At 46.4% G+C, this 26062-nt stretch overlaps 2 protein-coding genes and 1 long non-coding RNA gene across 10 annotated transcripts in view; 2 read left to right on the forward strand and 1 right to left on the reverse strand.

Annotated features, from left to right (window-relative positions):
- Positions 1-1766: 1766 nt before the first annotated feature.
- ap3m2 (adaptor related protein complex 3 subunit mu 2) lies at positions 1767-8531 on the forward strand. Of its 4 annotated transcripts, none has more exons than XM_040196032.2 (9): positions 1767-1900; positions 3259-3551; positions 3651-3822; positions 4290-4427; positions 4683-4768; positions 4923-5056; positions 5183-5390; positions 5493-5637; positions 6945-8531. In XM_040196032.2, exons 2-9 carry the CDS (start codon positions 3279-3281, stop codon positions 7043-7045), a joined length of 1257 nt encoding a protein of 418 aa, XP_040051966.1. In that variant the 5' UTR covers positions 1767-1900; positions 3259-3278; the 3' UTR covers positions 7046-8531. The 4 variants fall into 4 exon arrangements, with proteins under 4 accessions (XP_040051966.1, XP_077943348.1, XP_040051967.1 ...); XM_078087222.1 differs by having other exon boundaries at positions 1806-1900; positions 3231-3551; XM_040196033.2 differs by having other exon boundaries at positions 1827-1930.
- An 817-nt stretch (positions 8532-9348) lies between these two features.
- Positions 9349-26062, forward strand: part of tet3 (tet methylcytosine dioxygenase 3) — a 38936-nt gene continuing 22222 nt past the window's right edge. The window contains exons 1-3 of one of the 5 annotated variants that reach the window (XM_040194851.2): positions 9349-9526; positions 12273-13105; positions 19385-19444. In XM_040194851.2, coding sequence (XP_040050785.2) covers positions 12740-13105; positions 19385-19444 — 426 coding nt within the window. In that variant the 5' untranslated portion in view covers positions 9349-9526; positions 12273-12739. Of the gene's footprint in view, positions 9527-12272; positions 13106-14818; positions 14980-18186; positions 18746-19384; positions 19445-24053; positions 24355-26062 lie in introns of those variants that run through there. The other 4 variants (XM_040194853.2, XM_040194855.2, XM_078087225.1 and 1 more) reach the window with 4 other exon arrangements.
- LOC120830298 (uncharacterized) lies at positions 23065-26013 on the reverse strand. Its single transcript, XR_005713894.2, has 2 exons — positions 24354-26013; positions 23065-24060 (listed from the first exon to the last, which is right to left on the reverse strand). It is a non-coding gene; the product is annotated as an uncharacterized LOC120830298 (long non-coding RNA).

Below are 26062 nucleotides of genomic sequence, written 5' to 3' on the forward strand. Positions count from 1 at the left end.
CTTCAAACTGACTTTTGCTCATGTGTTTCATCAGAGCTGCATGCGTGTGGTTTGATCACTTTTGAGTGACCGCGTTGACAATCAAGCAAACAACCCGACTATCATTGGCTCACACACACACCGCTGAGCCCCTATTGGTGGAAGAAGTGCGCACGTGTTTTTCCTAAAGAAGCCTTTCCATTTTAGACCAGTTCAAAAACACAAATACAGCATCTTGTGTCAAATAACCAACACCGTTTCAACTTCCACACGTTTCAATGTAGGACCAAGATTTGTCATCTGGTCAAACTTGATATTTTTTTCAGTCTTTTAATGCTGCTATATCAACATTTTTGTCCAAAGTAAAAATTGAATGTTTCATTTTAAGTCTAATTTCCAAAGAATGATGCCACATCTTGTTTGATGTTGCCCCCTACCTGCTATAAAGCATTCCATATTTAAAGAAATGTGGTTTTACTAAGCTCCATTCCATCACTAATTCATACATTTTTCTCCATTGTCGGCGAGCATTTATAGTGAACATTTTGACATGGAATTGCTTTGAGTGTCCTCTAGATGTCCCCAAAGACAAGTGAGCGTGGCAAGTTAAGAAGAATGGAGTGGAAATGAGTTTTATCTTCCAGCACGCTGACATTTTCAACTAAATACATCGACGTGAATCCCTGAACTTTGCTGCGCTGTGAACAGTTGATCTCTATTTCAAAGGAATAGCTCAGAACACACGAGTCCCATTTGTCACATCTATTTAATGTAAAATGTTTTATCAGGTCGCTACGGTCGCCACAATATGCTGAAGGACATGTTTGGTTGTGCATTTTCTATGTCATGCGCGTCAGAGTGATTAAGATCTCCAAATTGTATTAATGTCCTGTGACCTTTGCCTGATGAACTGCGTCTTGTCACAGCAAGTCAAAGCACTCGGAACTCGTCAAGAGCTTCGTTGTGAACGTTTCTGAAGGATGAGGCTGTGAGCCAAACTAAGCTCCGATATCCTAGTTTGGTGTCTTTGCCCGGGAGTTTCACCAATATTTACAGTAAAGATTTGACTTATTGACACTCTGGGGCGGTTTTCTCAAACGCTCATTGTTTGCATGTGTGCTTAGACTTTGTCTTAAAGGTGTGAGCCGCACTTGGAAAGAAGGTGGAACTGCAATATGAAGTAAATTAGTAAGTAAATACTATCTACATATGTTCAATATACTATATAAGGAACTACTGTTTGATTATGATTTGTTTGAAATACTGAATGTTGCTCATTTTCAACAACGCAACAGTTTTTTGAAAGTGCCATGTTTCATTTACATACTGTGTCTTTGTGTTGTCCAAATAACACACTCTGGTCTTGTACAACAATTACAAAAGTCTTCAACAAGAAAAATGCTCAACATGTGTTTTCGTGTCATTCATAAAATACTTTAGTATCAATATCCAAAGGTATTTTGGCTATTTACTTGCTATTTAATTATGACTAGATTAGGGGGCCAATTTACAATTAGATTGGCTCTGTACATAACAAAATAAGTAATTCATTTTAACCTGACCGATTAATTACTGTGTAGTTTTTGAAGAAGTTTTTGAACCATATGTTTTATCTCCTCAAGATGAAATCTGATACTGGAAACAAAATGTCAGACCAGCCACATCTTCAGGCCAATCAGCGGGCAGTCTTACTGGTGTTTACCGAAGCCCCCCCTCTCTTCCACGGACCAATCACAGCCAAGTCTCAAGGCACCAGCTTCCGTATTATTGACCTATAACTCTATTAAGAGGGCGGGATCTCACGAGCTCCCCGGATTCCGATTGGTTCGCTGCAGCGTATCCTTCTCTGTACCAAGCGCTGTTCCACCTAACGGGAAGCGACGACGGCAGCTTAATCTTTCAATTGGAAAAAGGGTGAACGGTGAGACGAAAACGTTAATATTTGTCTTCGGTGAGTCATGTGCAATTGACCCGTTGCCCCAGGGGGGCAAGTGGCGCGTTCTCAGTCAAAACAGCTGCGTTATTTTAAGGTATTTCCATCCCCTGTAGCGGGTGACGGGGCTTTTCCTCCTCTGTCATGAGACCGCGGAGCAGGAGGAGGCATTGATGTAGCATCTCGTATGGCGACGGAGGCCTAAATAAACGGCTCTACAGTGGAGTTAGCTAGCTAGCTAGTTACGCGTTTAGACGTCGTATATTGTTAATACATGTTGTGTAGCTGGCACGTATTCTGGTTCTTGTGGCGCCGAGTTTCATCCGGTCCGAAGTTGATCGCGTCGTCGCATATTTAATGAATATTCCGGTGTCATATTTCCCAGCGACCCGAAGAAGAAGCTGCTCAATGAAAACTGGGTCTGTGGCAAGTTAAATATGGATACGTTATTTTCCCCTTGTATTGTAAGATCTAGATGTTTTTTAATTACTCATTTAAATTTAACAGTTAAAAGTTAAATTAGTCAGTGACATGACAGGATCTTTAACCCTTTCAAATGTTAGATTGTAAATTAGAATACATAGTGTGCAATACGTAACGTAACAAATAATAAAAAATGAGGTAGGTACGTTGTGTTTACAGAGTACACGTACTATGGACTACATGAAATATACAATAGGTACATTGTGTTTACAGAGTACACATACTATGAACTACATGGAATATACAATAGGTACATTGTGTTTACATAGTATACATACTATGAACTACATGAAATATACAATAGGTACATTGTGTTTACAGGTTGCCCATGAACTGGAGAATTGCTTTCACTTTAAAAAAAAAATATATATATATATATATATATATATATATATATATATATATATATTATTTAACAATCTCAATAATAAATATTTTTAAAAACTATTTAAAGTTATGCATTTGTTTCAGCTGTTTTTGGAGCCTTGTTCCACAAACAAAGTTTTTAAAAGCTGCTTGAATACAAATCTACTTTATTGAAGGGTGTATAATACGGTAACGACTTGTCATCTTAAAGTACTAAAGCACAGGTGTAAATGACACAAAGATAAAATGCATGCTGGCTGACTGGACACTTGATGAAACAGGGCTGATATAAATGTGTTATCAGTAATACCTGTACTTTTCCTCCCAGGACTTGTTTTGTGAGTGTTTTTGACTGATGTTGATGTTTCCAAGCGATTCCTTGATAACAAGTTTTGTATATTCAATGTCTGCATTACCACCGTTTAAACCCGTGACCTCTTACTGGTTCCGGCTCTCTCAAAATGGACAGAAAGAACTCCTCTGCTTTCCATCGCCAGCCTCTCCGCCTCCGGCCGCGATGATCCACAGCCTGTTCCTAATCAACGCCTCCGGGGACATTTTCCTGGAGAAGCACTGGAAGAGCGTCGTCAGCCGCTCCGTGTGCGACTACTTCTTCGAGGCGCAGGAACGCGCCTCTGAGCCGGAGAACGTCCCCCCGGTGATACCCACGCCGCACCACTACCTGATCAGCGTGCTCCGCCACCGCATCTACTTCGTGGCGGTCATCCAGAGTGAGGTGCCGCCGCTTTTCGTCATCGAGTTTCTGCACAGGGTCGTCGACACCTTCCAGGTTCTGGCTGCCGTGCATTTCTTTAGCTAGTTAAAAGTTGTTTCATAATTAATATCTGATTTTAAATACCCGTATCCTAACCGTGGTTTTTGTTCGCAGGACTATTTCGGAGTGTGTACAGAGGCCGCCATTAAGGACAACGTGGTGGTGGTTTACGAACTACTGGAGGAGATGCTGGACAATGGCTTTCCGCTGGCCACAGAGTCCAACATCCTAAAAGAGCTCATAAAGCCTCCCACTATTCTCCGCACGATGGTCAACACCATCACAGGTACGGTTCATGTTCACCACGGGGCCCGTAACAAAAAAGGACACCTTAAGCATTCAGTAGTCTTCTAAAGACTCTGATCGTTAAGTCAAATAAAGATAGTGGTGTCAGATATAATGTGCGTGTGATTGAGGTGCTGGACAGATTAGACAAGTTACTGGAGTTTAGGACATAAACATAAGTTATGCATTAACATAACTTTGTAATTGTGGATAATCAATTGGGGAAGTCTCATTGCGATAACCATTTTTACATTTTTTTGATACCCAATCAAGAAGATTATTAAAAGAGTCCTGCAAACTGTACAGTGTAGCATCTTTGCATTCTTTAAAGGCCCATTTCTCAAAAATCTCTTTCAGTATCAAATACATACGCAGAATGTTTGCAGTTTTACTCTTGTGACACTATATAAATGGGCTACGTATAAAAGGACTTATTTTATTTACATCTGCTCTACTTCTGTTTTTCAGGCAGCACCAATGTTGGCGAACAGCTCCCCACAGGCCAGCTGTCAGTGGTGCCGTGGCGACGCACCGGAGTCAAATACACCAACAATGAGGCCTATTTTGACGTAGTGGAGGAGATCGACGCCATCATCGATAAATCGGGTATTGTTCCGATCATCCTGCCGTTCAAACGCTTCATTGGTTGGCCACTTACTTTCATGCCCTATTCAATGGACACTGAAATGAAATGTGGTCATATTCAATTTTATGTTTGCAATAGAAATGCTTTCCTTAAGCATAGAACCTCAGCAGCTTTACTCCACAATGAATCTTGTCTGCATCAGAAAATCCTTCTTAATTTCTTGGGTTTTGTCTCTCTCTAAAATTCTTACATCAACCTCTAACTCTCGTCCTCAGGCTCCACTATTACAGCAGAAATTCAGGGAGTTATTGATGCTTGTGTAAAACTGACAGGCATGCCCGACCTCACGCTTTCATTCATGGTGAGTTCCTTGTATGTTATTTCAATGAGTTCACAAACTCTTTTAATGTCCTCAATGGACACACAGCGTCAGACTCACAAAAGCCATCCAAAGCAATGCATTTTATTCGACTTTATTCCTCAAAATCCCCCGGCACTTCGCCCCTCTCTCCCAGAACCCTCGGCTGCTGGATGACGTCAGCTTCCACCCGTGTGTCCGGTTCAAGCGCTGGGAAGCGGAGAGGATCCTCTCCTTCATTCCTCCGGATGGAAACTTCCGCCTGCTCTCGTACCACGTCAGCTCTCAGAAGTCAGTATTTTCTCATTCGGGATGATTCGATCAACGGCAAAGAAGCTCCCCGAAACAAAATGTATCCCAACGCGTTCCTCTCCGCCGGCTCGCGTGACCCCGTTTGTCGGCCTGCTGCTGTTTCAGCCTGGTGGCGATCCCTGTGTACGTCAAGCACAACATCACCTTCCGAGAGGGAAGCTCCCAAGGACGTTTTGACTTGACACTGGGCCCCAAACAGACCATGGGCAAGGCGGTGGAGGCGGTCCTCGTCAGCAGCCAGCTGCCCCGGGGCGTCCTCAACGCCAACCTCAACGCCTCCCAGGGAACATACACGTTTGATCCGGTCACAAAGGTACCTGAAAATAAAGTCAGAGCGTCAGTAAAGTCAGTAATGTGTATGTGGGAAAAAGCCTTAAATCCCTTATTGGCATCTAAAATGTTTTTTTTGGGCTAGATGTTGACATGGGATGTTGGCAAGATCAACCCACAGAAGCTTCCCAGTCTGAAGGGCAGCATGAACCTGCAGGCCGGGGCCTCCAAACCCGATGAGAACCCCACCATCAACATCCAGCTCAAGATCCAGCAGATGGCCATCTCAGGTAAGCACTCGCACGGTCTTCCCATCACCATCACCGGGGCTTCCCACCAGTTCTTACTAGTGGGAACTAGTTTTGCACGTCGTACTGATACTGGGGAGCCGTGACCTTACCCCGCGTTGTTACTATTGCTGCTACTTTAGAGAAGTGTTTTCCATAAGAGAAAACTCCACCCCTTCCAAATACCTTCACTTGTGGTTTCTTGTTGGACTAGTTTGTTGTCACAGAGATATTTTTAAGAGATAACTGGTAATTCTGCTAAGCTGTCACACACACAGCTCATTCAGTGAGTCAGAGACATGTTTTTATTAATATTACCGTTTTGCATTGAGAAATATTTGCCCTCAAACCCAACATGTAGGAAAAGCTTTTATCACATGCTGCTCAGCTGACAAACGCCTGACCGCCCCACTCAGTGAGCACGGTGACTCGATGGCCGCTGGGTGGCGCCAAATGCACCAAAGCGCCTCCTCACATGACACCAGAAACTACTCCACTGGCAGGTTATGATAGTGATGAGGCTTCATTAAGGTAACGGTCGTGCAAAATCTAACCTGTTACTTTGAGTGCGCAGTGATACGCTCGGGTCAATGTGAACAGGTACTGTACATTATCGCTGAATAATTCACACCCCGTGACTCACTCTCAACCAATCAGAATGCTGGATTTCATCTACTCGTATTGTAATTAAACATATTACCTAGAATGTCATTGAACATGTTTTTTAGTCCAGAAGCTTTGGAGTCTTTAACCCTTGTGCGTCACCAGGGACACAATGTTCACAGCATTCTTTTAATCCCGAGTCGGCCTTCTGAGGTGTCGTTTTTACCTTTTTCCACTGAGTGGAGCTGTTTTCTCATAAATGATGTTGCCCTGGTTACCACCCAATGCGTTAATGCGCTGCAGTGTTTGATGCAATGCATCAAAATCAATGATGTTGCTAATAATTAACGTGTAAAAGAATCCCCTTGCATTTAGTATACAGAACATAAGATGTTTGGCTTTAATATGTAAAAATTTAAAGGGTTAATTTTCAAAAAAATATAGAATATTTGGTAGTTAAGATAAACACTGAGTGAGTGAAAACTGAGTGAAATTGGAAAATTTCATTAAAATGCCGTATTTTTTTAGCATTTGAAGAGATGAAATATCAAGTTTTTTTTCTTTAATCCGAGATGCATAAAAAATAAAACTTCCTCAAAATGAATGTCGCCGCTAATCATTACCATACCCCAAACTGTAAATAAAAAGTTTTTTTTTTTTTTATACAGAATTAAAAAGAAAAAGCATTATTTTTTGTCCTCCAACAGGGCTGAAGGTGAATCGATTGGACATGTACGGCGAGAAGTATAAACCTTTCAAAGGCATCAAGTACATGACGAAGGCTGGCAAGTTCCAGGTGCGAACATAAGGACACCTGCTCCGTGACCACTGGACCAAACCACCACGAGACTGAGGGCTGATGTGACGGGGGGAAGGGGAGTTGGTACATTCCCTGAGTATATGCATTTCAGGATTTAACAAAAAGGAGGCTCCGTGGAGCAGCAAATAACGGACGTAGAAACTTTACTGTAAGTGAAAGTGTCGAGAGAGTTTGAACCTCAGGCCGAGCCAACTCGCCTCGACTGAGACTTTCTCTGATAATTCTAATCTTGAGCCCAAAATCAGGGCAGTTGAATGAGACGTTTTCGACACTCAAGCGTTTCAAATTTAACTATCAACAAGCCCGACTGTGATGCTGCACTGTTCCAGCTGTAGGTATCCCCCCCCCCCCCCCCCCGCGTTTCATCGTCTATGGCACGTCTGTCTGGACACACGTGTGTGCTTGTCACTGTTTTCACCCTCAAAACGAGGTGATGTGGATACGGGACGAATACCATATTGAAAGAAAGCTTCTCCTTTAGTAAGTTAAGATGGCGTGAGCGGTATGGATCCCATGTTTGATAAAACAACAGCGTTTCTCTTGCAGGACACTAGTACATAAACAAGGAACCAGCGGCAGGTGATCTGATGAATATGCTGTTGGAGCCTAGAATGTAAAGTAAAATGTATATATAAATCAGTTGAGGAGCATATTCTAGCAAAATAAAGCAAAAATGTCCTTTTCTGTCCACAAATCGTGTTCCTAAGGTTGGTAGAACATGGTCATGTGCTGCACAGTTCAACGGACCAATGGAAACTGGTGTCACTGTATTTCATTTCATGCGTCCTCCTCTCCTCTCGTTCAGTTTTTATTTTCTCTTTCTCTTGTTTCAATAGTCTGATGACTTTGTCCGCACACTGACATGTGACACTGGAAGTGTCCTCGGCCGTGCACTTTACCGTCTGCTGGTTCTAACATTTCCTTTTTTAAATGCAGGTGACTTCAGCTTGTTACTAACCTATTTATTACCTCCAGGCATTTCTGGGAGAATTTCTGAAACATGTTCAGCCTTTTTATTCTACCTTAATGATTTATTCATCAAAATGACGGATCCATTTGCTGAAGTAAATTTCTTGGTGCTCCTTGATTCTGCATACTACCATTTAAATTCCTCCTCAAAGCTTTAACTGTCTGGGAGCTTGTTGTTTAACCATGTTATGACCAAACTGGATCAGGTTTTGATCTCGACGTGCAGAATGATATTTGGAATCCTGTCAACTTTGGTCCCAAATGACATCACAAGTGCATCAAACTCCTGCGTGTTAATATCTATTTAAAACATCTCAAATTAAACCGGACATATGAAACTATTATGATATGTATTGGTATGCATTATGGTATCGTGGCCGGGTGGCTCTGAAGACATGTTGACGGTTTGCATTTTGTGTTTACAGCATTTTTGTTTACGTGTTTGTTAAACAGCCTCCAATGGAGTGTTACACTGGTGAAAAAATAAAGATTTGATGTGTCATAACCGAGTGGTAACAACAATCATTGAACGTGTGTGGTACGGAGATGCTGGGGTTCCTGGTCCAAATAATTTAATGGGTTTTCTTTGTTTCGTTTTTTGAGCCTTACTGTAATTTGTTTTATTATTTGGGGGGTCGACTATTCATAACCTTTTTATTTAGATAAGTAATTATCATTAAGAACGTCTGAAAAGCAGCCTGGTCACAATGAAGTTTGTGTCTGATTTCTACATCTTCAGAGATTTTTTTATAAAAGGGTATTTGAAGTATCTCTTCATCTAAACCTCCATCCTTTTCACTTGCACAGGCCTCCATAAGTCCTTCTCTGCAGCTGAGCGTAGTGGATCAGGGCTGAGCAGCGCTGTGCACGCGTATATAGTCCGAGGTGCCTGAACTCGGTCAGCCGGGGTCACTGCTCCCCTTCTTGTGACCCAAATGTGTGCGCAGGAGTGAGGCCCATTGTGATGTCACAACATCTGGTTCATGTCCCACACGTGACATCACAGGCTTCCGGTCACAACTCTCTTTTAAGGAATTGAGTTAATCATTTTAAAAATGCCATTAAAAGATCTTAAGAGCAGTTTTTTAATAAGTTTATGACAGCAAAAATGCCCCCCCCCCTCCAAAAAAAAAACCCTCAACCCCCAACCCCACCCTCTGATCCACTTGGCAGGACTCCACTCCATAATTTACTGATGACTTGAACCCCTCCAAAAGATACAACTTCTCTCCAGTCCTCGCCCCCCCACCTCCCCCCTCCCCACCTCCTCCCTCTCTCACCTCCGGCTCCATTGATCAGTTATGTCATGATGATAGAACTTTTCACCCCGTCGTCTCCACGTTGGAGCACAAGTTAATTCTCTCTTGAGTGGAAATGTTTGTTGCATCTTTTTAAAATTCTCCCTTCACGTTATTATGGTACTTTTTGTTCGGTATATTTTCCTTTTGTGAAGACTGAAGCTGTGGAGGAATATCGAGGCATTTAAAGAGCGCACTGGTGGTACGTTGTCTCTTTCCAACATTACGCGCGTGTTTTTCCTGTGCAGCCATGGATGTCGAGTCAGTTATTAACTCTTCTTTATTTCTTTGCACAACTATGATTTACAACAGTTTATGTGCTGAATTATTTCACCGTTCGGCTTTTATATCAAACCGCTGTAAAACGACTAAGGGTGTGAATTATGGATGCTGTTCATTATTTTACTAATATAATATAAATGTAATGTAATATATAAATATAAAGACCGTTCGGACATTCGGGACAACCACCGATTGCACCTCCGCGCCAGTTCCAGGTTGTCGCGTGGATGTAAATCAAAGTGTGTTTTCACACCTGGTTAAAGTGCTGTTTTTGCCCCCTAAAGCAATTATCACAGCCCTAATGTGTATTGTGCATTGTGCTGTAATGAGGATTATCTTAATGTAAATCTAACATGCCTGTTAGTGTTTATCTGATTGGTGTGAGCTGGCTCAACACCCCCGTGGCTAACCACGTGGACGAACAGTGAAAGTCACAACAGAGGCAGCGGGGATTACTTTTATTCCACCTTCATGTTATTCACCTGAAGTTACAACTCACCTACACGTAAGCTACATCTCACCTGAAGTTACAACTCACCTGCATTTAAGCTACATCTCACCTGAAGTTACAACTCACCTGCATGTAAGCTACATCTCACCTGAAGTTACAACTCACCTGCATTTAAGCTACATCTCACCTAAAGTTACAACTCACCTACATTTAAGCTACAGCTCACCTGAAGTTACAACTCACCTACATTTAAGGTACAGCTCACCTGAAGTTACAACTCACCTACATTTAAGGTACAGCTCACCTGAAGTTACAACTCACCTACATTTAAGCTACATCTCACCTGAAGTTACAACTCACCTACATTTAAGCTGCATCTCACCTGAAGTTACAACTCACCTACATTTAAGCTACATCTCACCTACAGCTCACCTGGTTACAGCTCACCCACCTCACCTGGGGTCGACGTGATGAAAGCACGTGCTTGTTGCTAGCCAATGTTATTGCGCGCAGATAACTTTAGCGGAGGTTGACTTTTGCAGTTAGCAAAGTGGCAAAAAAAAACAAGCAATAAAGTATCGAAGACATTAGTGTCTTTGTTGATTATGTTGTTCATTCAACCTCTTTTACTTTACCTGCAGGCTTATGTAACCTATTTATCAAAGCAGTGTCCCGCTGGACTGGTCTAGGCACTGCTAACGTCTGCTAACGTAGCAAAATACTTTAAATAAGCTAGCCTTCAAGATGGGCCCCCATTCAGTACTTTTCTTTTATCCAGAACTTAACAAGGTTTACAAACTTAACAAGTTTGGTATAAATGTTACTTGTACATGTATGTACAAAAAACCCCAAATAGTAATAAGACAAGTGCTGTCCTGCTAACGTTAAAAGTCAAAACAAGTTGTGCCTTAACGTTAGCTTACTAGCAAAGATGCAAACAAGCTAACGTTACCACAACATTTTAAATGTTACGGCTATTGTTAGATGGCTGGTGTAAATCTATTGGTTCCATCCCAGCATATTAGGGAAATAGTTGCAATACGCTGCAAAGTTGCAGTTTTGCTACTTTGCAGGAAACAAAATAACCTCAGATATAAGCAACAATTAAGTCTTGTTTTCATGGCTTGAAAGCCCCTGCAGGAGCTGAAAGGTTTACATTTTCAAACCTGCCTATGGAGTAATATTAAAGTAAATTAAAGTAGCCTGAACATTTTATAGTGTTTTTTTCCGCCCTGTGCATTGCTGATGACAAAAAAAAGAAGTATTCAGTGCAGGCTTTGAAACCAGGCTGAAGCAGAAAAACGCTGGGTTTTCTGAGCACAATTCACTTTATTGAAGGTTGACTGGAGCGTGTGACCACAAGACAAAGACAACTATCCCTTGCATCTACTTATCAACCCCCGGTCTTTCTTTCAGGGAGACATAAGCCTCCCGTCCATGTGGGTTCTGCCATTAAAACACTTGGATCTTCTTAAACTGCTCACGTAGGCCTGCACAGATATGAGCCAACTGCATGCACAGCACTGACGGCTGTGTTTGGAAACCAGACAGTATCCAGACAGCTATCAGGGATTGTTGGACTGAACTCGAGGGCAAAGCATCCACTATTATCAAGTAATGCCACCCAACAGGTTATACCGACCTTTCAAGTACACGGCGGTTGGGAAGTGACATCCGACACGATCATATCTGCTCAATCCTATGTATTGTGAAAGTATTTCAGTAAACCTTTGCCTTTAATAGTCCATTGTGTGAGTTTCGAGTGCTTTATTTTTCTTAGTTGATCTTATTACCCTTTTCATTATATAATGGACATGGAGTTTTGTTTTTTCCAATAATCTCCTCCGATCACATTGGTCTTTCTTAATCACATAGTTGGAGAAAGATGACCATAGAACAAGCTTACCGTGAGGCCCGAAGTGGACGAAGATAAACATATTCCACCAACCCCACAAACCAATCAAATTAATTTGTTGTTGAAGTCTGCCGTTAAAGATAGATGTCCGTGAACTCACAAGATAAGTGCTGATGAATTCTTGATGTCACAGTGACTGCTTTCTGTGTTCGCCTTTGGCCTGTTTTGCTTCTGGAAAAGTTAGCAATATGAAGAAGTCTTGCATTTGGTCATTTTGGCAAAATCATTTAATAACTTAGTATGGGACACATCTGACATGCTTTATTTCTGGCATTTAGTCTTATCTCCTTGCCTTCTCAGACTGGTGCTCAGCCTGTGCAGACACCGCCATGACCCCCCAAGCTCCAGCTGTGCTGCCCAGACTGTGGTGGACCATCTACCATACCAAAGGGTAGCCGGCAAGGATGGTCTCCACACTGCAAGTTACAACCAGGATTCTCCAGGAACACAATATGATAATCAAGCTGTCCCAGGAGGGCTCAGACTAGAATATATAGATAACCTCTCTGGTAACAGCCTCCGTAGTCAAACGGGTTGGGGCTTTCTCCAGCTGCTTTTATTATCTAAATAGACAAAGTCAATAGAACTGATTCTTTCGAGACACGTTTTTACCTGGCAAACTTTGTTTTTAAGACCCCCAAAAATTGCAGCCAACAATTCATTGTATTTTTGGATGGTTTGGATTTTTAAGCTCCATTTTTAAAAACTTTTTCAAACTGGTTTTCAAACTATTTAAGACACAGAATAGACAGGTGAGGACAGCCGCCATGCCCAGGGCAAGGAAAGGGACCGGTCCCCCACCTGAGGACATTGACACGTTCCCCACGGAGGCGGAGGAGGCTCGGTCGCCCCACTCGCACAGGACATCCTCAGAGAAGACGTCTCCTCTCAGCAGATACATCGAGACTGAACACCAGCAAGCGGGGCTCTTCTCTCTTTCCCCCTTCGACGACTCCCCGGACACCGCCGCTGACCTCCAGAAGAAAAGGAGGAAGAAATGCGGCGACTGCGGCCCCTGCCTCCGCAGAGAGAACTGCGGGAGCTGCGCAAACTGCTTGAACCGCAAGACGGGCAAGCAGATCTGCAAGATGCGCAAATGTGACCAGCTGAAGAGGAGACGGGAGGAGTGGGAGGTGAGCGTGGTGCTGATGGCCTTCATACAGTTACACTTGTTCATGTGAATAATGCATTGATGTATATCAATGCATATTCAATTCCACTTCAATTGTGAGTTCAGTCAGCTGGTTGTGGTTGTAGTGCCTTGCTCGAAGCTGTTGAGCAGAGAACTAGAGGACAGCAGGCGGTGAATCCATTCACCCTCTTGCTGCAGTCGTTTCATTACAGACCGTTACAGAGGTCACAAACCTCTAGTGTGAGATGTCCATTCAGAAAGATAGCATAAAGCTTTTTAGCTGCTGGTGCTATTAATTGCATTCCTTATCTGTCAAGTCTAGACCTGTTTGTCTTCAGGCCGGGTTAAAAAGCCTGTCTGTCGTACGTGCCATGTATGCAAAGTGTGTACATTTACTCAAAGGGCAAAGGACTGGTAGGAATTGTATTTCCTTTTTGCGTTTAAATTTGCAGGTTAATATTTGACCTCTCCGGTTTCTGCAGGTGAACATTAACTTTTGTTTCACAGAGATGAACAGATTGTTCTGCCAAATAAAACAAATTCATAGAGTGCACTTTACACAATAATGTGTGATTTACAAACATGATTAACAACAAGTGGTTATATTTTAACAAATGGAATATTAGAATATCCAATTATTAAGCATGGCTGCTGTTGAAAGCTCCTTTGTCATAGAATTACTATGGAAAAAAACAAGAAAAAAAACATGGCCTGAGCAGCTTCATTGTTGCTGAACTTGATGGTGGAGTTACACTCGTCTGATCTATTGCAAAACCTAACAGCATGAAGCCAGGATGCTTTTAGTGACAGTTGGGGACAGTCACTGAACCTTTAACATTGTGAGAAGCCTTCTGGAGGTGTGTTTATTTGTTAATTGGGAGAAATACTTATGTCATAAATGGAATGGGGTAATCTTTTAGGGCTAAAAGCACATAGCAATTACACAAAACAAGTTCCAACTTCTCCACTGTGGTGATTTTCTACTTTTCTCTCCTTTATATTAATACTAAGTGTAAAGTACGTGTCTTTGGGTTGAGGACTGTCATTCAGACAATTGTGATTTTATAAAAAAATGGCTATTTATACATATATTCTTAGACAGAAAGAGGCGCTCACTCTACCTAACACATCTATTTTTTAGATGTCCTCAATGTAATCAACACATGAAGTGCATTTTACTTGTCCGGCATGTGTGCCGAGGATACAGATATAACCTTCTATTCCCGCTTATAGATCCAACTTAAATATTCCCCCTGAGATAAAGCTGCGGAACAGTCTGGGTGTGTTTGAACAGACTGAGTGCACAGTGTTTGTGTGTGTTTTGCATGGCTGAGAGAGTGTGAGGGCCACCAAACAGCAGCAGTGGAGAATTCCTTCAGTTGCCTGGGCTTTGTCCTTTGACCTCTGGAGCCCTGAATGAAGGCGGGGGTTAACCTCAGGCCGGCTCCTATTCGTGTGTGTGGGTGTGCGAAGATAGAGAAAGAGTGCGTTTTTTAAAGAGTGTGCACTTATGTGTTAATGGAAGTGCTTGTGTGTGTGTGTGTGTGTGTGTGTGTGTGTGTGTGTGTGTGTGTGTGTGTGTGTGCGTGCGTGCGTGTGTGGGGCTTTGTGTGTTTGTTCGTGCATCAGCGTCCTAAGGGCGGGGGTTGTGCTGGGAAGTCAAAGAGGAGGACGGGAAGATGTGGTGTTGTAGAAGAAGCAGGAAAAACCAGACTTGGTTTGTAAAGCATGACGAGAAGCTGACTTTTACTGCTCCTCGGAGCGCAGAGCGAGCACATGGCCGCCTTTCCTCCCACTGACAACCGCTTCTCACCAACGCAAAGTCACGCCTAAGCGGCTGTTTGATATTTCTTCGTAATGCCAAGAACTAAAAAGGTCAGGAGCTTTATGATATTTATATTTTGCAATATTTCTGAAATGAAACATTTCTGCCATAGCATTTCCATGCAGTAATTTCCGTGTTAAAATATATAATTCTTTCATTCACTGTTTTGCAAATAATTTGAAAACTTATGCTTTGAAAACACCACAAAGACCAGGTAAACAGCCCAGCAAAACGCTGGTTAATTTATAAGTCATGTTGCATAAGTCATGTTGCAGTAGTCAATAACATCCAGGTAAACGCCAGACTCGCCGTTCTGTTCAATTAACCAAACTCAAAGCTTTTTTCTTCGACACATGCTGTGCGCCCAGAAGGGAAGATGGGACATGCAGATGTCTTAGCAGACAAGGACAGGACGTGCTGGTGTTGATGAGTGGAGCGGAAGCCAAGAGGAAAAGGCACAAAGTTTGTTTAGCCACAAACAGGAAATCAGGATTTAGAAGCACACGGTCCTCAGCTCGTCCTGTCCTCTCTGGCGAGACGCGTCTTAAATGGCAGCAACTGCTGCAAAAAGATAACAGTTTACGGCGACGCAATTTCACATTTACATGAACAGACCCTGATTGCATTTGGGGTTCATGTGACAGAAAGTTAGGCAAAACTGTCTTGGTGTCGGGTGGTTAGTCAACGTTTACAGCGTCCACATCTCACAACCCCCGACCTCTGAGGGAACTCTACCCCTACTCAGCCGGACCTTTTCCCCCCAATTTCACTCTGCCTCCTCCGGGCCGCTGGAGGGACACAGGGGTGTTTTGTTTATGGCCGAATACCAGCATCAACTTTTTGTTTATGGCTAATGATATGTGGCTGGTTCAGTTGCGTGCTTCGAATTTTTAAAGCGACATAGTTGCAGTCGTTTCATGTTGCTAAAGAAGCAAGCCTTTTTTTTGTCAGTATGTTTCGCCAAATCTGTTTACTCACACAGTCAAATGTCTTATTGATTAAAGCACCCAAAAGTCAATAATGGCCGCTAGTGAAGCAAAGGTTATTCCGATTACATTTATTTCAGAAAAGAAGATAAAAGCTATGTAGTCATACGGATACACAATGATCATAAAGGAGATTCTCTCAGCCTTCTTCTATCATTAATTACATATTGGTACAGAGCGATAACGATCTACTGCTTCATTCCCAAAGTACCAAAGATCCGCTATCGACAACGGTGAGTGTAGTGTGTTAAGGCATGAGGAGATGTTCGGGGGCTTAACTCCGAAATCTCTTAACTGAGTGTCCCTCCGTCTATTCATCCATCAATATCCCTCCCCCACGCCCCCCCCCCCCCCCCCCCCCATCGCTGCCCTCTGACCCGTATCGATGTGGCAGCTGAGTCCCGTATTGCCTGGCAACTAGGCAACATCCTCCATTTTCTCCCATGGCAACGTAATCCGTGGCCCGTCGGAACCCTCCTGAGGGGGGGTGGGCTGGGGGGGGGGCTCACCGCTGAGGCGTACAGTCCGTGTGGAGAGCCGGGCGGACCGGCTTTATCAACGAAGGCCCGTGCACCTCGGCGTTATGTGGAGGAGCAGATTGGCGTCCGTGTGGGAATATGTTCTGTGTCCATTGAAGGCTGTGGATGTCTGAATGGGGAGGGGGGCGGTTTTAGGTGAATGAGCGACGGTGCCGGATTCTCCCTCTGGATTCTGCGTCCTCTTCTCTCAGAAAGATCCTTCGTTTCTAACAAGCCAAATGATCCGTCTCCCTTTTGCTGGATCGGCTGCTACTGCGACCGCCTTCAAGCGACGCGGCCGCCGGTAACGAAGCCCGCGGAAGCCAAGCGGCTTTTACCATAAACACGCCTCTGCTCACACATAAACACACACACACACACTCGCGCTCACTCGCACCCACACACACGTGCCCCATTCTGACGTCAGCGGAGGGGCTTTCCCGAGCCGTACGAGAGCCTCAGAAACCACATTCGCTGCGTCACTGTGTGGCTGCCTCGCTCTTTTCGTGTGTGTCCCCCCCCCCTCCCCTCCACCTCCTCCGCTCCTGTTCCTGTGTCCCTGTCTGCCCCGCGTCCTCTTCGTCTCCATCTGAACTTTCGCTGACTTTGTCCCGTCTCGTGGCGGTAACTGATTCAGCCGCCGGAGACTTTGCTGTTTTAACAAAATAGATAAATGTTAATCTTGATTTTTTTTTTTTTTTAACCTTTTTGAAAAGACACCTGATTAGTGAAGAGGGCGGCGTTAAGAAAGCGGAGAAATGCATCCAGGCGGCGGGACCCGGTCACACGAAACCCCGCGAAGCCGTGGCGTCTAGTTTGAAAGGTGCAAGCTGCTGTCAGAATGTAAGCGGCGTGTCGCCTGCACGCCGTCTGCACACGTGAGCTCTCGGAGGTCCCCGATTCAGTCATTGGTGGTGTTATCGCGTTCGTTTACGAGCACGCCTTCGCGATCAATGTCACTGAACAAACCCGACCCCAGCTGATGATCTGTCATCTTTTTTTGTGTGCCTGTAATGTGTCCTCTTCTTGTGAAATTGCACAGTACACTGGCGCTGTGTTCGTTTTCTGGGGGTCTTTGGGTCAACATGCTGGGCTTTGCTGTGTAATTGTGCCCTTTTTGCCTGTCAGTGGTTGTAAGGCTGTTAGTGAGGGTCCGTGTGTGTGTGTGTGTGTGTGTGTGTGTGTGTGTGTGTGTGTGTGTGTGTGTGTGTGTGCAGTCCAGTCCAGTTATTGCAGGCAGCCCTGACACAGATGGTGCTCAGTGATACCACATACCACAGGCATTGTTTAGGGAAGGCGAGTTCGAGGAGATAATTGACAGGCATAGAGAGGACCCATCCCCCCCCCACTCCGTCAACCCCCCCCTCCGCAACACACACACACACACACACCTCCCGTCCGTCTCCACTCCGTCCCTTTATGTCAGCCTCTCTTTTAGGGTGCTGCACACGCACACACACACGCACACACACACACACACACACACACAAAGACACATTCCCTTTCTCTTTTTATGGTAACCTCTTTTTACTAGCTTATATTTCTCTCTCTCTCTCTCTCTCCCTCCCCCCTCTCTCTCTCTCTCTCTCTCTCCTTCTATTTCACCCTAGCAGCAGAGCCCGGCACCGCCGTCTGATTGGTGGACGCGCTGCCTTTGTGTGCTATCTCTAGCGTGACGTCTCTCCGGCGAGCTCTCTGTGTGTGTGTGTGTGTGTGTGTGTGCATTTCTGTGTGTACATTTCTGTATTTGTTTGAAGAAAGAGCGAGGGGGGAGGGGGAGCGAGGGGGAGGGGAGTAGGTGGTTGACGGTGCTTTTACATCATGTATGCAGAAGGGACGAAAGAAAAAGAACTGAACAAGTGGGAGGAAGGCGTGATAGCGATCGCAGCGTAGAAAAGAAAAAAAACTTGCGTGTGTGTGTGTGTGTGTGTGTGTGTGCGGTAGACCTATTGGCATACGAGCAGGAGAGAGGGAGGGGGGTAGAGCGAGCGAGAGAGAGAGAGAGAGAGCGCGCGTGTGTACGAGGGCTCATGTAAAACCAGATTAAAAACACAAGATGGCTTCCTGAATGGGCTGCCGGAACACAGACGAGAGAGAGAGAGACGGAGAAAGAAGAGTGGAGAGGTAGAGAGAGAGAGAGAGAGAGAGAGAGAGAGAGAGAGAGAGAGAGAGAGAGAGAGAGAGAGCACGACAGCGCGAGACGAGAGGAATAAAGGGACAGAGGTGAGGACAAGAGGAAGCCTGAGTCTTCTGATGGGGATTCGGCCAGCGGACGGAGGAGTACAAACCAGGGCAGCTCACAGGCTTAGAGGGTAAATATTCATCACTCCAGACTATTTTAGGTTTGACGGGGGGAGGGGGGGGAGGTCGGGGGGGGGGGGATTAGGTTGGCGGGACTGGGATACACAGCCAGAGACAAAACACATCATTTAACATTGAGGCATCCAGGGAGGGGGGGTGGGGGGGGGCATGTAGACAAGATGCTGTTGTTTGGCTTGATGAGCCGTTCCCGTCCTTAGCGTCCCGCTCTCAGGCGCCCCGTCCACTCACGCGCTTTTGCCAATTTACCCTTTTAAAAAAGACGGCGTTACGCAGGGGGCCGCGTTGTTGTGCGTCAGGTCAGGATGCAGACGTTACATAATTGTGTCATGGAAATTGAGCCGGGGCTTCGCCGCCTCTCCATCCTCCGTCCCGGCAGCAGAGGGAAGTGCCGGCTCACCGGTCGGACGCAACGGTAGAGGAAATGCGTTCGCGTGCACCGCTGCTTTTCGACGGGAAAAAAAAGGCGCACAAGAGGTGGTCCTGCCCTCCGTAGGGACGAGTCTTCTCCAAAACGGCCCCTTGTCGCATTATTCTATTGATTGTTATTCTCACCCCCTCCCATCTCTCTCTCTCTCTGTCTCCCTCCCTCCCTCCCCCCTCCTCTCATCTTCTGTTGAATGGCCATACAGGTGGAATATTTCGAAGACAACCGACGAGGCAGCTCGGGAAACCCTGAACTGGCAGCCGAGGTAAGAAACAGCGCCGTTTTTTTTGTGTCCTGCGTCCGCGTTGCTCTGACTCCCAGCTGCAGGGTCGGTGGTGCAGCGAGGCGTAAAGGTGGCGTAAAGGTGGCCGTTGTCAACAACAACCAAAGTGCACGACTCTTTCCTCCCTGTGTGTTTGCGCGCGTGCATTGGTGGAATACCTCAAACGCTCTGTTAATGGTGTGTGACGCTACCGGGTTTAAGCATTAGTACCCATCATACGGGAAAAAAAGGGGGCTTTGTCGCTGGGTCGTCACCTGACTATCTGCCGCTCTCTCTTTTTATTTACCCCCAAACGCCACCGCGGGGCAGAATAAAGGTGTAATAGGCGTCTCGGCGAGGATGTGGCGGCATCCTTGGGTTTAAAGCGCCCCACGCTGCCCGCTGATTGGTGCCGGAGCCAAGCATGTGTAGATACGAGGAGAGGGGAGGAGGGAGGAGGAAGCCTTCGCGCCGGCTCAGGAGGCAGAGGGGCCAGTGGGTTTTGGAGTCAAACGAGGTAAAGGGAGTAGAAGTTAGTGGGTCGCGCGTGCGTAGGCGCTTGATCGGCGGGCGTAGTAACCTGCGGCACGTGGACGGCGAGAGCTGCTGTTCCGCGGCTCGCCGGGTCGGGGCACGCTCGTGTGTTTGTGTGCAAACGAAGTTTGAGCGGCAGGGGCTTCGTGCAGAAAACAGATTTAGCGAGCAACAGACAGGCCGGTGCGACGGCGTCTCCGAGTAGACGAAAAGGAGGCTCGGATTGGACTCGCCGGCACCATCGCAGTGATGAAACATACGTTAGTTTCAAATGTCACCAATCGGTTCAGCTCAGAGACGCACTCTGATTTACCTCTAAGCCGGCTGTAATCCGCGTCCACGCGTAGACGCTCTTCATCCGCAACATGCATACGACCATCTGGGAAGTTGAAGGGGGGGGGAGAGAAAAAAAAAGAATCGCTCAACTGTCCTTTCGTGCGAAAAGCTGCAGTTTGTTTAAGACGTCTGTGTTGTCGGCCTTCGCGCTGGTTCCTAAGCTCCTCTTTGGGTGACGTCCAGGGTCCCGGATGGAGCGTGTGTGCTGTGAGACGCACACTTAGTTTGGACGAGGAACAGGTCATACATCAGTTTTTGAGAGGAATCTCAAGCACACGACAGTCGGGCTGCACTTTCTATCACTTAGTTTCAGTGTTGCTGCTCAGGAAACAGAGTTTAGGTTCAACCACAACAAGTTAGAAGACAGACAGACCGCACGTCCCCCAGGCACGTCGACAAGATGCTGATCGCTTTCTCTGCGATGGCGGCAAAGCGTCAAAAGCAGAGCAGAAACGCTCAGACCATGCGTGACGGCAGATGGAGCGACCGTTAATCACATGTGTATCTATGTGTATGTAATCATATATTTGCATGGAATCCCCCCCCCCCCCCGTCCCCGCTGGCTAAGGGTTAACATCTGACCCAGTTTCTGTGGCAACACCCAACGTCTGGTGACTTCATTCTTATAATTTTAACTCAAGTCCGGCATCCAAGGTCGGTCACGTGACCAAGCAGCCGCCACCACATGTGCGTGCGTGCACGCGTGTGTGTTGGTGTAGTAAGTGGCTTGGTATGTAGTACACACTCAGGAAGTGGAGGGTTTGACATCACCTGTTCCATTCAGCGTTGGCTTTCGATGTATTTGCTCAGTGTACTTTCCACTCAGTCGGTAAAGAACTGCAGCTTTGTTTCCCATGTGCCTTGAAATAAAACTAGTGATCTAATATATATATATATATATATAGGCATAAATATAGTCGACAATTCTTTTAGTTATCAGGGTTTTGGATCTTGAAGTCATGTCGACAGAATCTGACTGTAACTGAAATTCTGTTAGATGTTGAAAAGAGACATTTTTATTCTCCTTTACAGAATTTTCTAGCAGCTCGATTGCACTGATCATATGAGCTAAACTCAATGTGAACAGCCTTCCGTCTAAAATATCTCCAGTGCCCAATGAATCATGCTTTGAAGTGCAATTAGTTGTCATCTCCTTCAATGGTTGTACAAAAACACCCCCAAAACACCACTATGTAAAAATAGATATGCCATTTGAACCCGGCTAACATGCGGTCGTTAATACACGGGGACTCGCTAGGCTCTGCACTGTAATTACTGACTATAAGCAGATGTTTGCCTCTGCACGTGGACGCGGCCGGAGCGCGTCCGGATCGACGCCCTGCATGGAAACGCCGCGTCGCGGCCCGCCGGCTCGGCGGCATCGGCGCCGGCACCTGTGCTTGATGCCGTTTGGGAGGTTGCCGGCTGCCCGGTGCCGCAGTTAATTAAAAATGAATGGAAAGAGAAGGGGGAGGAGCGCTCAGCTGTTGCTGGAGCTCTTTAACTCTCACCTCTCTGGTGGCTGCGCTGCCGTTTCCCCAGTGGGCAGCACACTTCCATCCCGGATCCCGCTGCCGCCTGACGCTGCCGGGTTTTACGTAACACGGAGCCACAGCTGGTGCCGGCTTCTCATCACACGCATGTGAAAATATCGATTCATGAAACACCTGAAGTATATTCACGTGTTCATTCCTGACATACCATGACAGACACGGCGTACGACTTGTAGTAGTTTAGAATAACACGGCATGGAATCAGCTCTCTGTATGTGAAGCCCCACACGGTCTTCACGGTGCACCGTTCTGTGCTGTCCCTTTAAGTCCGGCTCTGCCTGACTCGAACATATGGGAAGCTAATCTTAGCCCAAATCCTGAGAGAGACAAGGCTGGCAAGCAGCCAGTGTGCAGAGCCGAGGAAGGTTGCCCTCGCATCTCTCTCAAGTCTGAGCCACTTCTCCTTCAAACCCCAAAATATCATCTCCAAAAGGTCACCCCATTGTCATTGAGCAGAAAAGTGCCCCAGTATTAGAGACACCGGCGTTCTGTTAATGGTCACATCATTGTCCAATAAGATTGGACTGCTCGTCTTCTTTTCATGACTTGGCACACAAGCAGAACGCCATGTGCCCGTATTGTTTTTGAACCTTTTTAAACTTAATTGCTTTGCATCCGTCCTCCGTCTGTCGCTTCCCCCCCTTCCCCCTTTGTCTCAGACCCCAAACCCTACTCTATATATTGATTACATTATTCTCCTTTTTTTTTTCATGCCCCTAACCTCAGGCACAAAGAGCTGCCTCTTGAAAACAGCGCCCCCCCACCTCCTCTTGCTCCTCCTCCTCCTCCTCCTCGTTGTTTTGTAGAGGCTCCACCCACTCCCCCATCGCCACCTTTCTTTTTTTTTTTCTCTCTCTCTCTCTCTCTCCTCCCTCCACAACCACTCCTCCCTTTCCCTTTGTGAGGAGTAGTGAAAGAGTGGGTGGGGGTGGGTGGGGGGAGGCCTTCCCCCAGCTGGGCTATTCGTGCCGACTTGCACGTGCCGAGAAGTCAGGAGGTATGACTCAGTGGATACTCTACACACGGCCTGCTCACAAACACACCCTGAACTCAACACCGTCCCGCCGGGCAGCGCGTCGCCGGTGGAGGGTGGAGGAAGGAGATGGAGGGGGCAGATGTCAATGAAAGCAAAGACAAAGAGAGAAGTAGCCCAACAGGGAGCTGCAAGGTTGAAGTAACAAGGCGGTGATTACAATATGAGACGGTTCATAGATGTGTATTTATTCACTCTGCATGAACCTACACACTCGTAGAAAGGACCCTTTTTCTTTTTCATTTTCATTTGATACAGAAATACAAAATTCATTTATATCCCTTTCATGATGTTAGGGATTTTCCAAACAAAACACATTTTGTGCCTAGTTTCTCTCACAAAAATACAAAACTTGGTGTTAATAATATCAAACTAATCACGATAATAAGAGTTTCCAGCGTTATATTAGTCTTTATTTGTTTGACCAGGTAGAAACAGTTTGTGTTGCTCCTGCTCTGTTAAGTATCACGTGCCCCGTGCAGCCCTGCAGCCTCTGGTCCCGCCCACAAACAAACCCGGCGACCCTCGGTGAACAATCCAATACTGTATGCATTCTAGCATGCGTGTGTGCACAGAGGAAAATATATATATATATATCGCCTCTACATTTGCTGCCTGTGTGTGCATTGGTTCAGTGTCTTTGCCCTGAAACAAGCCAGCGTGCGTTAAAGGAAAAAACGACAGAGAGCAAAATGAAAGACGGGGGAAGGAGAGTCATAAAGTGTGTCAGATCAGATGACCTTAATGCCGTTGGACTGCGGGGCATTGCGGGTTTGGGGGGGGAGGAGGTGGGGGTTTATGGAGGTAGGCGAGAGCAGCAGGGGAGTCAGCTGACAGGAAGAGGTGGGGTGGGGGGGGGGGGGGGGGACCCTCGTGTCATGACTGTGGCGCCCATGGGAGTTGTTTTAATGGCAGTAAGAGAAAGATTGTCACCTTAAATGGCCCAAAGCGGTGGCGCTAATGAGGGCTGACGAAAGCGCCGAAATTGTGAAATCGCATCAACTGTCGTACAAAATAATTCTCCCACGGTACCTTTGAAACAGAACGCTGTGGTTCTCCATCGCCGTTGGCGCGTTCCAACGCAAAACAGACCTCCCGACTACTGGTGCTGCTGGTGATATTTTGAAAAGCTTGTTTTGGTGTGCGAGGCTTTCTATGTCATGCTGAGAAGAAAAGCAAAAAAAAAGATGACTCAGACTTAGTCATGCGCGAGCCGACCCAACGCACACCGTCGAGGATGGACTTTTGTTGTCAGTCATCCCTCCTACAAGCAAGACCTTTCCCCCCCGTGCTGCTGAAAACAGTGAGTAAGAGACAAAGAAGGGAAAGAAATAGAGAGAGAGAGAAATAGAGAGAGAGTCGAGGGTGTGAAACAACTCATTTGGACTCATTTGAACAGTTTGACTTGATGAAGCGCGAGTACTTTCCTACTTTCAATGCCGGGCTTCAGGTTTACCGTAAGTGCCTTGTTCATGTTTTCCATTCCATTTTCTCTCAAAAGTTAAGATGCTACGACTGTTATAGGAGTTTTTCTCTTCAGTTCTCAGTGTTACGTGATGTGAACACAGTTTATAACAGGACGTGGCTACAGAGCGTCTTCCTTCCAGCTCTGATGGAATCACGTCGCCCTCGTTATCTGAATGAGAAGTGACACGTTTGTTGGTATTTCAGGACGGCCCTCTTTGGCAAATGGCATCATTGTGGCTTATCTAGATTATCCAGGCCAACTGCCAAAACAGCTGAGGTAAACAGCAGGGACGTCGAGCAATGTTTCACTTGAGATGGCTCAATGTTTTATCAGTCTACTACTGTAAATTGTGGCTCATATAGTGTATTTACTGCCTGTAGTTTAGCCCCCTGCATCACGTGTTGAGGTTTATGATCAGCGCAAATCATGCTTCCAGTAGCAGTCACATGTTCGCTCGTGTTTCTCTTGATGTTCGTTTAAATGTCGTGACGGCGTCACAGCCACGTGTTGTGATCCACTCACAGACCGGTTTGGATTAGACTCAGGCGGGATGACTGCCTGGTCTGCCCGAGGTCTCTTGGAAGCGGCGAATGTCCAGTGACAGCATCTTTTTGACGCGTAAAATGCTCCGTTTTGTGCTCAGCAGTTCTCTTTAAGCGTAAGGAAAGCGAGCGACTCATGGGTTAAGTCGAGGCTCTCCGGAGCCATGAAATGCCGTGTCATCGCAGCCGGGGGGTGGGGGGGGAGGAGGGGGGAGCGAGCGCCAGTGAGCCGGGGCGAATGAGAGAGCGCGTGTCGGAGCGTCCGTCGGTGCGCCTTGTCGGTGATAGTGGAGGGCGGGCAGGCGATGACACACACACACACACACACGCGCGCGCGCGCCGCCCACCCAGCGGTGGAGGCACCGGCAACGCCGGCAATGACGCCGAGGCTTGATGACGACGATGACGGTGCAGCTACGTCATCGCCACATGTGTTTCCTACCTCTCTCGCTCACTGTTCTCCCCGCCGCTCATTGGTAGTCCTCGGTCATGTGACCTAATGCTCTACTTCTCCTCTCCTTCCCTTAGACAGCTTAGGCTGCGCCGTGTTTCTCTTTGGGATTGACGCTCATCTGTGCGTGTGTGTGTGTGTGTGTGTGTGTGTGTGTATTCGAATACGTGTGGTAAGAGAGAGAGAGGCGGCCAGTGTACAATTTTAGAGGGCCAGAGAGCAGGGTGCGTCACAAAGTGTTGGAATGGAAACGGAAAAAGGCGCAGGAAACTAAAACCGAGAGGCAAATTGAGAAAGCCAGAGAAAATGAGCGATCGCGAAGAAACCGGGTGAGGCTGCTTAAGTTGATCCGACCATGGCGCGGCGCGGCCGCTCAGTGATAGAAGAGAAAACTACCAAGCGGGAGCTGACAGCGATCGGCATGGGGAGAAGACGGCCATGTTTCGCTCCAACCCCCCCCCCCCCCACCCACCCCTCCGCCCCCCTCCTGCTCCTCCTGGTTAGATCTGCCCCAAAACTCCAGCGATGTTCCAGAGAAGAGAGGAGTCGCCGGTCAGGCCGGTCAGCCGGCGAGGGGGCGAGAGGACAGACCCGCCGATCGTGACAAACGTTGACGCTGATAATGACACCGAGGCAGAACAACGGTGAGGGGGGGGGGGGGGTAACGAGAGGACCTTCTCTGATGGACAGGAGAGGACAGAAGT

This window comes from Gasterosteus aculeatus, chromosome 13, assembly GCF_964276395.1.
Source record: "Gasterosteus aculeatus chromosome 13, fGasAcu3.hap1.1, whole genome shotgun sequence".
Taxonomy (NCBI): domain Eukaryota; kingdom Metazoa; phylum Chordata; class Actinopteri; order Perciformes; family Gasterosteidae; genus Gasterosteus; species Gasterosteus aculeatus.

Bases quoted from the DNA above. Each gene is read 5' to 3' on its own strand.
- ap3m2 (XM_040196032.2), top strand. From the start codon at position 3,279: ATGATCCACAGCCTGTTCCTAATCAACGCCTCCGGGGACATTTTCCTG. The intron at 3,552-3,650 runs GTTCTGGCTGCC...TTTTGTTCGCAG, and splicing joins GGGTCGTCGACACCTTCCAG to GACTATTTCGGAGTGTGTAC. The intron at 5,638-6,944 runs GTAAGCACTCGC...GTCCTCCAACAG, and splicing joins CCAGCAGATGGCCATCTCAG to GGCTGAAGGTGAATCGATTG.